This window comes from Neophocaena asiaeorientalis, unplaced genomic scaffold (genome assembly GCF_003031525.2).
Source record: "Neophocaena asiaeorientalis asiaeorientalis breed wild unplaced genomic scaffold, Neophocaena_asiaeorientalis_V1.1 scaffold198, whole genome shotgun sequence".
Taxonomy (NCBI): domain Eukaryota; kingdom Metazoa; phylum Chordata; class Mammalia; order Artiodactyla; family Phocoenidae; genus Neophocaena; species Neophocaena asiaeorientalis.
This window is the reverse complement of record NW_020175221.1, coordinates 4251388-4270183: the sequence shown is the minus strand read 5'-3', so window position 1 is coordinate 4270183 and position 18796 is coordinate 4251388. Positions and strand designations below refer to the sequence as shown.

Genomic DNA, 18796 nt, shown 5'->3' with positions numbered 1-18796 from the left:
TATAAAATACAGTGTAAGGTTAGATAATTGTCATTAATACTATAGCAGTCATTTTTATTCAAAATACTGCTTTTAAACAATTTTTTAAAATTAAACAGGATTATTCTTATATCTTGAGAGTAAATTACTGGCACTAAAATATTTGAAAAACAAATTCAATTTTTCTAATTGCCCATAAACTAAGATGCACCTATATATTCCTTCTAACAAAGCACTTAGACCTGAAAACCTGGTTTAAAAAAATAATTTAATCTATTTTTATTCATACTTCAATAAAAATTGGTATTAACCACCATGACATTTATTCTTCTAAAATACCTGTCTATATTTGTATCCTTCGGAGGGGAGAACGTAAAACTTTTTGCCTCTGAGAGTAAAGATAGTAGGGAAAAGCAAAATAAAATAATACAACTAAAACCAGACAACAAAGTCTGTTTTACTTGACCTTCCAAATGTGAATCTAATGCCCTGTGAGACAGCACGTCAACCATACACATGAGGTGAAGCAGGCTCATCAAACAGAGGACAGTGCTTGGATTCTGCGGACTACGTCCATGCTGGAAAGCCCCTCTGAAGACATCTAGTCCAACCTTCTACCCAGACGGGAGTCCTACAACTCTTCATAATTAAGGTTCACCTCTCCTGGATTTCTTCTACTCTTGTGTAAGTTCATTCCACGTTGGGTGAACGAATGTAGTTTTAAAACATTGAGATGATATTGAGCTAATGGTCATTTGCTTACATCGAGCTAATACCGTTCTTCAAAAGCCCTTTATAAACCCCTCAAAGTTGATCTGACTCTGGACGCAGCAGATGAAAAATAATACGGCTCAGGGCTTTTATTACAGAAGTTGCAACAAACAGAAGAGTAGTTCACATCCTTAACTGGTCACATAAAAAAAAACCCCAAACAACCCAATCTAAAACTGGGCAGAAGACCTAAATAGACATTTCTCCAAAGAAGATGTACAGATTGCCAACAAACACATGAAAGGATGTTCATCATCATTAATCATTAGAGAAATGCAAATCAAAACTACAATGAGATATCATCACACACTGGTCAGAATGGCCATCATCAAAAAATCTACAAACAATAAATGCTGGAGAGGGTGTGGAGAAAAGGGAACCCTCTTGCGCTGTTGGTGGGAATGTAAATTGATACAGCCACTATGGAGAACAGTATGAAGGTTCCTTAAAAAACTAAAAATAGAACTACCATACGACCCAGCAATCCCACTACTGGGCATATACCCTGAGAAAACCATAATTCAAAAAGAGTCATGAACCAAAATCTTCATCGCAGCTCTATTTACAATAACCAGGACGTGGAAGCAACGTAAGTGTCCATCTACAGATGAATGGATAAAGAAGATGTGGCACATATATACAGTGGAATATTACTCAGCCATAAAAAGAAACGAAATTGAGTTACTTGTAGTGAGGAGGGTGGACCCAGAGACTGTCATACAGAGTGAAGTAAGTCAGAAAGAGAAAGACAAATACCGTATGCTAACACATATATATGGAATTTCAGGGAAAAAAATGTCATGAAGAACCTAGGGGTAAGACGGGAATAAAGACACAGACCTACTAGAGAATGGACTTGAGGATATGGGGAGGGGGAAGGGTAAGCTGGGACAAAGTGAGAGAGTGGCATGGACATATATACACTACCAAACGTAAAATAGATAGCTAGTGGGAAGCAGCCGCATAACACAGGGAGATCAGCTCAGTGCTTTGTGACCACCTAGAGGGGTGGGATAGGGAGGGTGGGAGGGAGGGAGACGCAAGAGGGAAGAGATATGGGGACATCTGTATATGTATAACTGATTCACTTTGTTATAAAGCAGAAACTAACACACCATTGTAAAGCAATTATACTCCAATAAAGATGTTTAAAAAAACAAACAAACAAAACAAAAACCAAAGCCAAAAACAAACAAAAAAACACTCCAGGTCTTACAAACAGTGATCAACAGTTAAACGTGAGCAATTTCAGCTGGGGCTGTCACTTTCCCTTGACAGCTAGGGAAGCAAGCATGTGAATCAGAACATATGAACTTCCATTTGGGATATTAAGAAAACTCACCAAACAGATGGCTTTAATAGAGCTTCCAGAATACCAGTTCTAATAATTCATATTATATGGGTCTCTAAAACGCATAGTAGAAAATAGTAATGGATGATATTTATTGATTGATATTGATAAATATTTATTTATTGTCTACTATGTGTCAGGAATAGTGCTGAATACTTGCCTGGCATCATCTCATTTATTTCTAATACCAATCCTATGAGGACTACTATTATTCCCATTTTACAGATGAGCCTGAAGGTCTTAACCATCAATTCTGTACAGGCAACTCCCAGGTTGCCTGTCTTTTCACCAGAAATCCAGTCATGACAATTGAAGGCCTATAGGATATTTCTACTTCGATATATAATTTCACTCCAATTTCATGTCTAAAAATTTAACTGCCATATTCTCCACCCCACTCTCTTCAAATAACCTTCTCTTCCTGATTTTCCAACCATCGTCCTGTTATTACCTCGGTTGAGAATTTCATACTTTCCTCTGGCTGCAGTGCCTTCCCCCGAAAAGTCTGATATATCTTGCCACCTTTCCTGCAGTCTTTCTCCTAACCATTCCTTTCTTTTCCTTCCCATCGTATTTCAGGCCCTCCTTACTTATATGCCTAATTCCCTAATGGATTTGTTTTGCTTTCATTATTTCCCCTCAGTATGATCCATCCTGCATACTACCATCAGATTTATCTTTCTAAAATCATTTTGTTACTCTCCTTGTAATATTTTTCTGATAATAAAATGCGACGGTTCTTCAGAGCTTACAGGGTAATGTGCAAACGGCTTAGTCTGACACTTAAGGTGCTCTACATTGCAGGACCCCAATCTACATTTTTTACACCTGCCTCTGCTCCTATAACCAGTTTTCTGTTCCAGGAAGGCTCACTCATACAGGACACCCACTCCTTACCCACTCCCACAAACAATAAGGTAAATGCACAGGCCTACCCTGCCTCATCCAGCCCCTGGAGTATCATCTCCTCCCTCGTTGGCAACCTATATGAAACTTTTATGTTCAAGATCTAGCCTAAGTGGCACTTTTTCTGGGATGCTTCCCAATCATTCTCGTCCTTAGTGTTGAACACACCCTGAGCTCCCCTACAGGACCAGAACACCATGAATTACTCTCTAACATGCAACAGGCTTACTAATATGGCTACCATATTATACTTTCAATGTATATGTCTACATGCCTTGGTTTTTATGTATGTATGTATGTGTGTGTGTCTCTCTCTCTTTCTATATACTTGAATACAAACGCACATATGTAAAAGGCTCATCTCGTCTATGAAAGCCTTTGGAGCAGATATATGTCCTACATTAACCAGGCAAAAACAAAAATTCCTTAGTGAAAGCCTAACTACTGGACTGAGGTTATCTGAAGTCAAAAGGTGCAAAAAATAAAAACCTCCTGTTTTATGTCCCACATGAAAATCGTATCTGGCTAAAAACAGAACTAAAAATGTCATTAGAAGGTGATAATATCAATAAAGACTGAAATCAGGGTTTTGTCTAACTACGAGAAATTTTTATTTCCCACAAGACAAAAGCCTTGACAGAAGTAAGACAGGACTGTTCTTTAACTTTCCTGTGCCTTTATACCTCATCTGCAATGAAGCAAGTGAACAGGTTGATCTCATAAATCTCTTCCACCTCTAAGGATTTTTGGAATTAAAAAAGAAAAGAACTTTTTTTATTGAGCATAACAAAGTTTGATTTCTCTGCAAAATGGCTGACGGCAAGTGGAAAATGGAAAGGGATCCATCACTTATTCATTTTCAGCTCATAACAACTACACGGCTGGGGGATTTCTTCTCCCTCTGGCTACGGCTAATGTCAGACCCATGACTCAGACTGGAACTAGCCCATCTGGGCTGGAACTACGTTCAAGGTCATTTCATCCATTCCTCTGTTTCTCAGCTTAACTGTCATTTTAAATCTGTGCAATGATTAAAGAGTTCTATTTTTGGTTCGTGTTTCTTCTTTCCCCAAGAATAGACATCTGGTAACCTGATATCGATTGATATTTGACACTTTTGTTAATAATCAAAATCTCAATATTTCACAGAATCAGAAAAATTAGTTGGAGGGGGCTTTGAGGTCATCCAGGGTGAGGGAAAAGCAAAATCTAAGTAACGTGACAATTTTTAGACAAAGTGGACAGAAGGTCCACATGAGGCCCTCACCGCTCTAATGTTTCTTCCGTGGCTGCCTTCGTACATATTATTTCAAAGTAATCATGGTTAAGTGGTCAGTGAGAGCGTAAATAAAAATATGCTATCCATGAATGCTAGGTAACGAGCTAAAACTAAAGTAAACAACTTCAGTGGGCCATCCCATATGCAAGCTGACGAGGGCTCATAAATCACCATGATGGCGATCAAGATCTCAAATGCATACTCTGAGCTCATTTGCCCAGGCCTGTTGATTCAAGCTCCAGTTGCACTGGGTTACCTATATGGCAGTATATAAAGTTCACCTTTTAAGTTTAAAATTCGTTCCCTTCCCAACTAAAGATAGACCACAGTACCTATTAGAGGTGTGCCCCATATTCTGCACTTGACGTAAGTTTTCATTTAAAGTCCCATAACCATCCTGTGAGATAGATTTTTGTTAAGCCCGATTTACCGAGAAAGCAGAGGCTCAGAGAAGTTGAAGCAATTTAAGTATCCAAGGCCACAACTCTAGTGGGGTGCATTCATATCCAGAAGAGGAATTGCTAAGCTCATTGGAATTTACGAGATTTAAAGCAGAATCAAGATAAAGGCTCACATTTGTCATCGGCTATTCTGTTCCACTTTTCTCTTGGCATCTAATAATTAATCACTATTAGTGAATCAACCTCAGTCTCTCCTCACCCTGTTCCAGCTTGTACTTTGCTGTCCCACGTCCTCACTCCGAGGCAACAGGTCCTTAGGGGATGGCCCAGCACTTGGATGTGACAACCCACCCATGCTGCTACTGGGCCATGACTCAAGGAGCCAACAGGTGAAGAAGGTGACGCCAGCTATTGGTGCTAAAAAAGACTCACGCCACGTGAAATACCCTATGTCTATAAATCTCCCCTCTCCAGCTGGTTCTCTCCCTCCTCCGCACCCCCAAGGCCAACTGTCCTCTCTTAAACATTCACACACGCACGTGACCCCTCTGGGATTTCTTTTTTCCTCTGAGACTGTCCCAAAGGTTTATCCCAACCAGATTTCAGCATTCCTGAGGTGGGAGGGGGGCAGGAACACGAAGCGGTCAGCCTGTCTCCAGCCAAGGGCAGCCCTGCTCCTAGGTCAGCCCAGTCAGAGTCCTTCTGCCATCCCCCCTCCTCCTCTCACTGTCTAATATGCCTTCCTACTTTTCTTTCCTTCAATCTTCACTCTTCACTCTATCCACGAGCCCAGCTTCCTTTCCCATTTTGCCCCAATAAGGAAACAAACCTCCAAGGCAACTCCATAGTAATAGGTCATTTAAAAAATCCTAAAAACTGCTTACACCTTCCCTGAGTTCATTCTATACCTTCTCTATCTGCTGCCGCCCTCCCCACTATTAAGCTTCAGCCCATCCAATTCTATCTGCCTCCACCTCAAACCCCCTGCCAGCTCAGAATTTCAGATCTGCTTTAGTCACTTGGTCTTCTCATCCACTGACCCTATTATCCTTCATTTTACATCTGTGCCCTGTTTACCACCTGACTGCTAGGCTGACTCCCAGCCTAACAAGCCATCCATCCCACCATCATACTCTTCCTAGGAGCTAGGAGCTAGCAAGGTCCTGTGCCCGTCCTGACATGATACAGAGAACAAGAAAGGCAGAATCAGCTGCACAACAGAATTCCCTCTAGGGATGATATTTTGCTAAAATGGCTCTTGCTAGTTTGGAATCTAGTACTCACTAAATAAATAAATTAGCACATATTTTGAAAATGCAGCCTGAGCACAAACACTTGTTTCCCTATCTCCCAGCCCTTCCCCCAGATGCTACATTCAGAAGAAGAGTTACCTTTACATCTATTAAGAAGCATGTGGATCTTGGACAAGTTTAACTGAGCCTCAGTTTTTCATCTTTAAAAATGGGACAAACTGTTTTGGTATGTAGTGTACTGCTTCTGGAACTAAGTTAGAAATGTAAGGTTTGAGGTATGAGTAACCATCAGGATCATATCTCACATCAGAAAGTAAGGCACATACTGATATCTCCTGATCAGTGTAGTCAAACACTACAAAGACTACATTATCAAATGGATAATGCTAAAATGTTTGAAAATAAGGCTAAAGGGCAACAAGTAATTTTTCCACTGAATTCTACTTTGGAGAGAACAAATTCCTCTCATACAGGGACTGAATATTCAGCCTGTAATGATGCAAGCCCTCTTCTGGCTCTTCGACTATGTACCCTTTATTATTTTACTGCTTTTTAACACCATCTAGAAAAATTAAGATGTAGGCCCAAACAGTATCTTCCAGGAGAAAGTAAACTAATCTTTCCTGATGCATATTAAAGAAATAAGACTATTTCTAGTAAATAAAAATTCCTATGATTTCTTGTAACCCCACTATCCCTTACCCTTACGGAGATCTAAGAGACCACACTGAGAATATAAGATTGAGAAAACAAAGAGCAGAAAATCAACGTGTGTATCAAAGATAATATTAATTAGTTTCATTCTTATCAGAGCATATTGTTGAAACTGACTTGAAATCTTCAAAATAAAAAAAGTACAAGAAGATGGGTGCTTACTTAAAAAAAAGGGAAGGGGCAGGTCAGCAAATAGCCACCTAACACCTAATCTAAAAAAAAAAAAAGTTCAAGACTTTCACCTGTGTCTATCTAAATTTTAATATGCTTTTTAGCAAAATTACAGCTTTTTCATCCTTTGCAGTCTTGAACCTCTTTTGTGAAATAAGGTTCCTAGCAAATAATGAAATGACACATATATATTTAAAGCACCCATGAAAGCATTTCTATCTGTTTATTAAAAACTGTTATAAAGTCCTTTCAATTTTGAAATTTATCTTCTTCCTAAATCCTTGTGACAAAGCTCATCATTGTTAAAGTTGTAGCTCATTATTTTTCTGAGGCTTGAAAAAAATACCTAGCGAATATAAAATAGAACCGTTCTTGGTCAAAGAATATACTCCTATTCTAAACTTTGAACTTGATGTAAGGCATAAAAAAGTCACCTAAGAAATGCTCTTTTCTTTATAATTCAGTATAGTTTATAATTCTTTAAATATACACATGATAATTTTATTTTTATATGATTCTTTTTTAAAAAGTAATTTTCCACTGTAATGAAATAGCTGTTCCTTCTCCCTAATGGGTATGGATTGGAATGATCAGGTAGAATTAGAAGGAGACTAGCAATAGGAAAACATTTTGATGTATCCTCTCAAAATATTTTGGAGAGTATTATTTAAGATGTCTTTATTCATGTTTCGGTCTAAAGCAAAAAACAAAGCAACCAAAACAGTGCTATGCCAACAATGGAAAGCAGCCTTAAAAATCAGCTGGTTATTTTCTGAAATGAAGAAGACAGACATCAGCCTGGACTTACTGCACAATGTCAGCCTCATCTTTGCCTGTTCGCTATGGACACATCCCTGTCAGGCCTTGCTTTCTACTCTCCAGACCTGTTTATGACAGGCCGAGGTGTTTCCTATTATGGTGCCTATGTCTGCAAGCACACTGCTTGCCAGCAATAAATGTCAGAGGCTGCCACAATAGGGATTACACTGTAGCAGGCCAGAGATGCTGCCAGGAACCCAAGCATGAGCTGGGTAAAACTGCACAGAATACTCTGTAACAGGCAAAAACCAACAAACACAACCTCTTCTTCCCAGGCTAGCAGGGAAAGTATTCAGATATGTCATTTTTACTGGGAACAAACCTATAAGAAGAATGTTATTGCTAAAACAGGTACAGTGGAGAGAGAACAGCTTAAGGCCATCAATATGACTTGTATGGCTTTTGTCTGTATAATACAAACTTTTAATTTAACTGAGATGAAACTAAACCCAGCATAAACGATATTAAAATTTCTGATGAGCATCTATAAGCAGGAGAGAGATTTTTAAGTGTGAAATCATCAGGACTCTTGTCAATAACAGAAAAGCCACTTGCTTGCAAGATATCAACTATCATGTATAGACCCTGTCTACCAATCCAAGGTGAAAAATGGCATTTACTTTAACCAACACCATGCATCCGGTACTAATTTATATGACCAACTACAAAATGATATACTGACACTCACTGGGTTTGGGCTAGAAGCCACGTAGGACACTTCAGTATTCCTAGTGGCTGGGTAGAAAATTCACTGGTTATGTACTTGAACAGTTATTGAATCCATATACTTATCAGAAACATGGCTTGTATTCCGTTAACACATTCAAAGATAAAAAGTTGCATCTCCCTCCCACAATTTATGAATATGAGTGGAGATAAAGGCTGCATACAAAACTCCAAATGGTGCAGAGACCCTCTAGAAAATGAACTGCTACGTAAGAAGTCAGGAGATTTCTAACTATAGGTGGACGTGGACAAGTTTTGGGCCTCGTTTTCTAACTGAGATAAGTCAGACAAATGATCACTTCTGCTTCCTTCAGTTCTAACACATAAGGCTTGAGTGTGAGAGGAATAATGGATAACAGTAACAATGATGCTTTGAAATACTGATCATGTTAAATACTACCAAAACTACCAAAGAACTAAGTGATAGGCAGAAACAGAGTATATTTTCATTTTACTAATTTCTATTAATTCCACTCAAGTGATAATTAGACAGAAAAATTAGGATAAATTTCTTCAACTATTTGACCTAATGTTCAGTAACTCCCTTGCAAAGGGTCTGACAAACAATAAGGTTGAAGCTATTACCCATACAGGAAGAAGAATTTTTATCTTCTAAGCCTTAGGGCTTAGATGAGTAAAAATAAACTTAGTCCCTGAGATTGATCAGTGATGACTCCTACAGTACTGAGATCAGAACCACTGAATGGTGCTTTTCCAGAATCACCACCACAATACCATTCATACAATTCACCCAATGTTTATTGAGCACCTATTCAATATGGCCTTGTGTCCCATGTGATGGGGGCTGGCAAACGAGTTAAGACTAATGACCTAGTGTAAATGTGACAGGAATAAAACAAAGAAACAAATATTGTACGGAGAGTTAAAAGAACTACAAATAAAGTCCTGTAGGAGGTCAAAGAAGGAAGACATTACACCCAATTAGGGGAGGCTGGGATGGGAGATATGGGAGAAGACAGGACAGAAAAGGCTTCACAGGAGAGGTAGCATTGCAGGTAGACCCTAAAGGATGGTTAAGATTTGTCTGATAAAACTTTTATTTTAGAAAAGCTTCAGTTTTACAGAAAAATTGTGAAAGTAAGTACAGAGAGTTCCCATATGCCCCACACCCCATTTCCTCTATTATTAATATCTTACTTTAGTATAGGATACATTTGTCCCAATTATTGAACCAATATTGATACATTATTATTAACTAAAGCCCACACTTTATTCAGATTTCCTTAGTTTTTACCAAATGTTCTTTTCTGTTCCAGGATTCCATCCAGGATACATTACATTTAGTCAGCATGTCTCCTTAGGCTCCTTTTGACTGTGACAGTTTCTCAAATTTTCCTTGTTTTTGATGACCTTCATAGTCTTGAGGAGTACTGGTCAGGTATTTTGTAGAATGTCCCTCAACTAGGAACTATCTGATGCTATTCTCATGATTAGAGTGGGGTTATATGCTTTTGGTAGAAAAAACTCAGATGTCAGTACCATTTTCATCAGATCATATCAAGGGTACCTACTACAACTTGACTTATCACCGTTGATGTCGACTTTGATCACTGGCTGAGGTAGTGTGTGTTTATCAGGTTTGTCCACAGTAGAGGTACTCTTTCCCTCTTTCCACATTGTGCTTTTTGGAAGGAAGTCAATATGCACAGCCCACACTTAAGGAGTGGAGAGTTATACTTTCCTTCCTTGAGAGCAGAGTATATACATAAATTATTTGGAATTCTTCAGCACAAGGGATTTGTCTCTTCCCCCCATTTAATTATTTATTCAATAAATTATATCAGTTGAACTCATGGCTATTTGTTTTATACCTTGAGTTGTATCTCAACACTAGTTTATTTTCTTGATCAAATAGTTCCAGCGGGGAACTGGGAGCTCTTTCAGTTTGTTCTTGTATCCCTTTGATATGTTCCCATCAACATTTGTTTGGCCACTTCCTTACTTTCTGGAACTGCAACATGGCTCCAGCCTCATTTCCTGCCCCAGTTCTAGAATCAGCTACTTCAAGGAGTCCTGGTTCCTTTTATTGGAGAATGGTATTAGAAACCAAGATGAGGGTGCTAGATGTGTTCAATGCTACTGGGGTGTCATTGCTTTAGGTTCTCTCGGCTGACTGAACAAGGAAATGTTTGCATATACTTGATGGTAAAGTTGCTGAGAAGTGCCATGGAAGGCTATGTCCTGAACACAGTTTTCTTAACATTAAGTATTAATAAGAGATTCTGTGCCTGGGTTACTTTCAGTCTCATTCAGAGGAATAACAGGGTGCATTCATTTATGAAAAAAAAGTCACTGGACTGTTATCCACTATTTAGGTATTTCTGCTAGAAACAGCTTAGAGAGTTTTAGATGTTCTGAGAAAACCTCAGGCCAGGTTGATGGGCTCTACCATAAAATTACACAAAGAAACAAAAGGTAAACTCCAAGAAAAGTCACTGATGGGGAGAAGAGCAAATGAAACATTCCAAGAGTCCTATTTGGTTCACATCAACATCATGAGGCCACCATTCTCTCTTAAAAGGTCACTGGAGGCTTAAGTCTCAGGATGGCAAACTCTCACCCCACAAAATAAGAAAAGAAAGATGATATCTCTTTATAGATGGATATAAAGGACCTAACATTATTGAGCACCCACTATGTTCCTGACTCTGTCTAGACAATTTCCATCTTTTAATTCATTAAATCATCACAGTAACGCTTTAACAGAAGAGGAAGCTGAAGCACAGAAGGTAAGTTGTCCCATTTAGATTTAGTAAAGGGCGGAGAGTGAATCCAACGCAGGCAGTCTGGCTGCAGGAGAGTGCTCTAAATCCATAGACCATTCTGCCTGCGGAATGAATGCCTAATGAATGGGAAGACTTCTGCTGATGATAGCTAGCATTTTCTCCTCTAGTGGGGAAATCCCGTTAATGGCAGAGAAGAAAAACCATAGGTTGTTTAAAACAGACATACCTTTCTAACCAAAAGTGACTCCCCAGATGGTTCTTACTGCCAATTTAGACTAGTACAATGAAAAGTATGCCCATTGTCTGTGAGTTGTAAGTAAAATGCTTTAAGGTGGCGTGGATGAGTATTTTCTGATTTTGTTACAAATTAATTTCAATGCATATTAAAAAAATTAGAACATTATATTAAAAAATAACATATTTTAATATTATAATATTATAATAAAAATAACTAGAACATCAAATCCATGATTTCATGTAATTCCTTGCTTAAGATGAGGCACTCAGGTGGACATTTAACTTTAAAAAATAAATGCTTTAAATGAAAGCATTTAACGTATAGTAGCTATGAATGTACACAGGAAGTCTGAGAACACTAATTTTGACTTGTTATTTATTATAGAATAAAGGTCACAGTTTTCTTCCGAAAAATGTGATGTTCTTATATTACAAGGAGTATATGACACATGGTTTTCCTTAGTCTCTCCTTTCCAGTATAGTCTAGGGTTAGAATAAATTGCATGTAATTTATTAAGCAGCCAGTATATGCTATTCAGCAAAGTGAGCTTTCTATATATTATATCTAATGCTCTTAACAACCTTCAATTTTATTTTCCCCTTTTATTATGTCCATTTAGAAATGAAGAAATTGAGATTCAGAGAAGTGAGGCATGTTCCCCAAAACATTAGGGAGGAAGCAGCAGAGCCAGAAATTGAAACCAAGTCCACCTGACAAAAGACATCTATGTCCTTTCCACTCTACAAAGCTGCCATAAGCATTGGCGTATATGTCAGGAGAAAGAGTAAATACCATTCATCCCCATGACACACAAAACACAGCAAAACAGGCACAAAAAACCCCCAGAATATTCAACAATAATAACAAAGAAAAATACTTCATTAAAGATAAAATATTCTCTAAGTGTAAAGGATAATAAAGCTATGATCACTGCAGTTGGTAATCCAATTTAACAAATTTCCCGATGGACAAAGCAGAATTTTTTGTTGTTTAAGCAAACAGGAAGGCTCACCCCTCCCCATCCTAATCCCTGTTAGAGTAAATAAAAGAAAATGCCGTCTTAAAATGTCTTTTAAAACTAATGTGAACAGCAAACTAAAGGGCTACCCATGCTCTATTTCCTAGAAAGATCTCAGGCTAAAAGTGCCAATTCAACTATCACAACTAGCCAGGTACAGAGCTAGCCCTGGCAGAGCTATGCTGTCACAAAATAAACTCCAGCTATTTGCAGTTTAAAAGGATTGGTTTCTTTCTGAAAAAGAGAAAATCAGATTCTACATAGCATTTTATGGATCAACTGAAAATCATTATCAGCATTTCACATCTGCCATAATTATACGTATCTTAAGGAATAGCTACAATCTATGACTATCATAGGAACCTTCTTAAATTGAACAAAATCATTACCTATCATCCTTGCTATTTGGGGAAAAAATGTGCTTAATCTATTCATACACTGGGAAAAGTGCTATTTTATCTTGGCCAAGCCTTTTGTTTTGGAAAAAAAAAGACATAGTTCATAACACTCTGAGACGAGAAGTTACCGCTTTCCTATAATTAAATCAAAATGCAATAACTGAAAGCAATTTCTCAAGTAATGACTAATTTACTGAATCACAAAAATAGAAGTTTTTGATAATTAAATGTTAAGGATATTTAAGCTTACTGCCACTAAATACTGATACAGAAACTGAGTTGATGACAGTAGAGATAAATAAAGATTTGTTTTAATCTTTACTGTTTTATTAAGTTCAAGTCAAGGGCTTCACTATTCAATGAAACATAAAAATCTGTTTAAAGTGCTTCCCTCTTTCTATTATTACTTAAAATAAAAGCAAAGAAAGTATTTTTTTAAACAGTGATCATAAAAATAAGCATGCACAATCTGTCATATTAACTTTAAGGCTCTATATGTAAACAACACAAATCTTTGGTAAATCTAGTTTTATAAAGTAGGTGAAAAAGCAGATAGCAAACTCAAAGCATCAGTAAGCTGAATTTCTATATTTACGAAAGATGTATTCTTTTAAAATTTAGAGTTTTCCTTTAGGTATGCTGATTAACTCTCAACAACTCTGTATGACTATGCCAATAAGTTTTAGTATTTTGAAGTAAATGACTGTTATTTGCTCTTCATAAAATTAAAATGCCTTTTCCAACTAGTTTCACCTTCCTTCTCAGCAAAATTAAACATTTATTTCTGTTCTGAGCTATCTTATAATCATGTAATGCTGAAAAATCTTAAGATTTAGCCACTTCTGTAAACATTCTATATTCATTCCAGGACCACTCTTGCCCAGAAGAAAATATATCAGCAGTCACAGAAAGCTGTAGTATATGTTAAGTATGCATTGACTATTAAAAAGCAGCAGGGGGAGCAGAGCGCAAAAACACTAAGATAAAGCACCCCAGAAAAGCAACTTAATTTATAGGCAACAGAAACATGATAGAGATCTTTGTTAAAAGCCAAACAGACAAACTAAATTCCATATAAAAGTCATGTTCACATTGGCAAAGCTGGCCTACGTACGTCTAGAAAGAACTAAAGAAAAACCTTAAGTCTCTTAGAAGGATGCCTGAATCCTAACTTCAAGGCAGACTTTCAGCTTGAAGCATGGTAGGTTCCAGCAACGCCAAGCCTCGGAACTGCCCCAAATTTAGAGAGAAGAAACAATACATTTTTGTAGTAGTATATTTTGGGGGAAAATCAAGATGATTTTTTCTCCTTCAAACATCGCCACACTTACATTGAAGATGTGGTGAAATGTGCATTATTAGGTCACAAGAGAATAAAGTTACAGGGTTCCACAGCATAACCCTTGAGGCTTAGATCCTAGCCTGCACTCCTCACATCCTCATTTACTTTCTATGAGAGAAAGGTAACCAAAAACACTGTGAAGCTATTCTGCCTTAAAAACAGTCTCAAGAGTTACTTTAGCTTTGCAAAACCTGTACAAAAGGATGGAAATGTACCTACCAATCCCACCTTATATTTAATATTTTCTCAAAATTAATCAGTGCTGTTTTTTCAGTTTTAGAATAAAAGAGAAAAAGTATTTAGCTGTCTGGAATTCTGTAGCTGAAATTTAAAAAAAGATTAAGCTTCTATTTAGAACTTCAAAATGTTTGTGTCTATATTATACTAAAAAAAGTATAAATATAATTTAAGCATTTTTTACAATACAGAACTGTGCACTAAAGACAGTTATTAAGAATTGTATTATAAAAACCCATGAAACTTAAAACATCAAGTATAAATGACAACTGAATGGTAAAAAAAATATTTTAGCCAAGTAGGCAACCAATCAAGTTTAACCTAAACCTTCAATAATAATACCAATAATGGCAGGTATAGTCCCTGTCAGACACTATTAGCTAACTATTTTACACATATTCTTTCAAATTCTTACACTGACCTTTCGAAATAGATATCATTGTGCTCATCTTATGCTAAGGAAACCGAAGCTAAAAAATGTTGGTCATTTCTCTAATGTAACTCAGCTAGTAAGGAACAAAACTTATGATTCAACTTCCAGGTCTGTCTGCCTCCAAAGCTTTGAGACCTCACCAAAACCTCTCTTAACTCTAGCAGGGAGGTTTCAAAGGAAATCTGTACAAATCTTGGGCAGATTAATGGGCTTATTAGGCTAAATGCTGTAGATTTAACCTCTCAAACTAAATGCCATCTGGAGTCTCTTACCCTACTTGGTACAAGCATCCTACATGTATTATAGCCAACGTTGGCAGTGGCCAAAAATTCAATAATTTTCCTGTCTCAATACCATCAATAAGCATTATGCACATTACAATCCCAATCAGGAAATACATCTAGTTGCTTCTAAAGCATCATTTAAAAACGAATAGTTCAGATTCCTTCTATTAAGATTTTTTAAAATATGAAGAATTCATTAACCCAATTTGTTAAATGAGTTTGAGGAATCAATTTCCTTCTTCCTAACACCCAAATCCACCTCCATAATAAATATTTTCTCTACATAATCACTTAAAAATCCTGATTTCTTACTAGTATTTTATTGTGTCATTTTAATCTATGAGAGTACTTTTTTTTTAAGCCTGAAAAAGAGAAGAAAACAAAGAAAAACTTCATGACTTTTCAAGGGAAACACTGGTTTGGTTCGAACAAGTACATGTGAAAAGAATGGATGGCAATAAGACTAATAATCAAAAGCAATGTTTCAGACTTATTCATTCACACTCAAGAGATGCTCGACAACCTAGCGGACATGTGACGCAAGTTGTCACATTTCCAGTTCAGACTTAGGTTCGGCATCACTCCTGGGGACCTTTAGACCAGCTGCTCCAACTCAGTTTACAGCTCATGTGGATGTGACTTATTTGTGCCCTTGTTATCTGGCTGAAGGGTAACCTTACAACCTTTACCAAGAGCTCTTATTCCTTCTATGCTAATCCGTTTTCATCTATAAAAGTCACAGGAGCTTAGCACTCATTTAGAAATGAATGGGTTTTTTAAAAGAAAGAAATGAATGAATTAGACATGAAAAGTTTAATCAACAGCTTCAGCTGAGTTGAATTTTTTAATGTTAAAAATAAGTGTCAAGTGAGAGAGTGTCATGGACATATATATACACTACCAAATGTAAAACAGATAGCTAGTGGAAGCAGCCACATAGCACAGGGAGATCAGCTCAGTGCTTTGTGACCACCTAGAGGGGTGGGATAGGGAGGGTGGGAGGCAGGGAGATGCAAGAGGGAAGAGATATGGGAACATATGTATATGTATAACTGATTCACTTTGTTATAAAGCAGAAACTAACACACCATTGTAAAGCAATTATACTCCAACAAAGATGTTAAAAAAAGTGTCATGTCAATAATCTTACAAGACACAAACACAGCTAGAATGACTATATTTTGAAAAAGTCTTTTCTTACTTAACCTAGATTTCACTTCAACCAAATAAATTCACCTCCTACACTAAACCTGTAAATTAACCTAAAGTCTGAGGGGCCTTCACAATAAAGATTAAAAAAAAAAAAATCCCTGTCTTTAAAAGACAGGAATTTTAAAAGAAAGAAATGCCCTTAAAAGAAAGAAATCATTTTGACCAATCACTGTGACCTCAAGTTTTATTTTTTCATCTTAAAGTATAGATAAATTAATACTTGACAGTTGAAGTCATTCACAATACATGATTAGATTTCATGTTAATTTTTAAATTCAAATAGAGGTCTCATCATTAAGAGTATGGATTAACGGGAAAGTAATTGTAGCCGCTGAGGTTCACTGTGCTAAAAAAGTACTGTCAAATCATCTCGAAAATATAAGCAAAGGCTTGCACATCTTTTGGTGCCTTCTGGTTTTTCCTTTTACTACACAGAATTAACCAGACAAGAGAATAAGAACTCAGGCCCACTGCAGAATGGTCCTATTCGGCGTTTAGGACACTGGAGATACTCAGCATATGTCTACTGCTATTATGAACCAAATTATGAAAGAACAATCTATATGTTATAAAATGAATCAACGAACTAAGAATTTGTTAGCCAGATGAGAACAATGGCACCTGATGCCACGGCAGGGAGTAAGAGAGTAATAACCCATCATTTTGATGTGGAGCCATACCAAATTTAGAAATGAGGCTTCAATGACAGAAAAAAAAAATACAGATTTGATCATCAGTGTGCATATGGGTAGGTCAGTGTGCTTACGGGTAGATTAGTGCCCTCAGATAGTGACTAGGGCGTCCTTTTTATCTTATTTGAAGCTAACTTTTTACTTAAAAACCATGCTGTCTGCATAAGCATTGTCAACAGATAAGACAATCAAGTGGGTGATATGCTATATTTTTTAAAACTGCATGAGAAAAAAAAAGGTGGGATAAAAACTATAGTAAACTAAAAAAAAAAAAAAAAAAGCATAGCTCTCTGAAAAATATGTGCATGTAGATAAACAGTAAAATGGTATACCTTCCTGACCTTGTAAATAGGTGGCCAAAGATCTTTAAATATCTTTAGGGGCAACTGTTATTAATCACCACACAAAGTTACCAGTCCTTACTGGCTAAATCCCTCAGCCACCTGCATCCAACATGCCCATGCCTCCTTTCCTATCCCCTGAGCCAAACAATCATTAAAAACATACATAAGCCCAATTATTTCCTTACATAACTGAAGATTGTTTTAAAAAAACAAACAAACAAGGAATTCCAAAATATACACCAAAACTGACAACACTCTACCTTGCTTTAAGGCTGTGCCAGGCTAAGGGTTGATTCTCAGCCCTCAAACCTCCACTATCCACCAAGACCAGCACTGTGGCATACGGCACAAATGCCCCATTGAAGCATCACTGTAACTAAATAACCTCAGAAAACTGGACTCTTTCTCCAAGATTCACGGAAACAAAGGCAGTGATCACAATGAACCTTAACTTTGACGTCCCCTGTGGACACATATGGCCAAGCAAAAAGATAAAGGCTCAGTTCTTACAGGGTACCCTGACACTTAGATAAACGGGGGTTAAGGTTCCAAGTTCAGTGAACTCTTCTGCGTTTGAGTTCAGTAGGTGGTGACATCCAAGGGATTGCACTGACCTCTAGTAACTCTTATTTTCCACTGGGAATCCCAAGAATACCCTACAACATGGGTTGCCTGTAGACCAGACTCGGTTTCTGTTGCAAGGGCAAAGTGTCACTTAGAAGTACCCCCTCCAAACACACACACACACACACGAACAGTGCCTTGGGGGTACTGCAGTCAAACTATGTCGAAGTTGCTTTTGCAAAATGTTTAATTTCTCTGGAGTGAACAGAAGAGAGAGGGAAGGCATGGCATCAGGAACCTCCTTCTAAGGAGCCAAAATGCAGTGAGTGTGACAAACCCCTGTATGTATTTCCCCGGGCCATGGGGACTGGTGGCTTCACCAGCGTGGGAATCAGCAGCCTAGGAGCCTCGGTGAGAGCCGAGCCGGGGCTTACCTTGTTGGAGGCCATCTCACTGACGGAGTGCCTGGTCTGCAGGGTCTCTAGCTGGTCCAGACACCAGTCCAGCTCCTCCAGGGTCTCGCTGGCCAGTTTCTGGTAGGCCTCCTCTGCGAAGAGATAGGGAAAGGGGCACTCAGTTCTCAAGCGCTTCACAGGGCCGCCGGCGAGTTCAAAAGGGGCCATCCTGCCGTACCCCGTCATGCTCGGATGCCCGGTGCCCGCACATGAGGGCTGCTCCTTCATATTGACGAGCCGGGCACCGCGACGGGGGCCGGGGCTCTGCTAACGGTGCGGACGGCCTCGGGAACGCACGCCCTCTCCAGCTTGGCGTCTCTGTTCGGCGTCCAGGAAGGGCGCGCCAAGTGCGGCAAGCCAACTTCTACACGGACCAAAACCCTCAAGATGCGACTTTGAAGAAGTCCTGGTGCCGGAGGACGGCGAAGGGGATGGCGCGCGCGCCCGGGAGCCCGCCCCCAG

At 38.2% G+C, this 18796-nt stretch overlaps 1 protein-coding gene across 5 annotated transcripts in view; it reads right to left on the bottom strand.

Annotated features, from left to right (window-relative positions):
• Nucleotides 1-18796, bottom strand: part of PDE4D (phosphodiesterase 4D) — a 1104527-nt gene that overhangs the window by 35879 nt on the left and 1049852 nt on the right. For 4 of the 5 annotated variants that reach the window (XM_024765389.1, XM_024765390.1, XM_024765392.1 and 1 more), the window contains one exon: nt 18314-18426. In XM_024765389.1, the coding sequence (XP_024621157.1) occupies nt 18314-18426 (113 nt within the window). Of the gene's footprint in view, nt 1-18313; nt 18427-18512; nt 18788-18796 lie in introns of those variants that run through there. The other variant, XM_024765393.1, reaches the window with a different exon arrangement.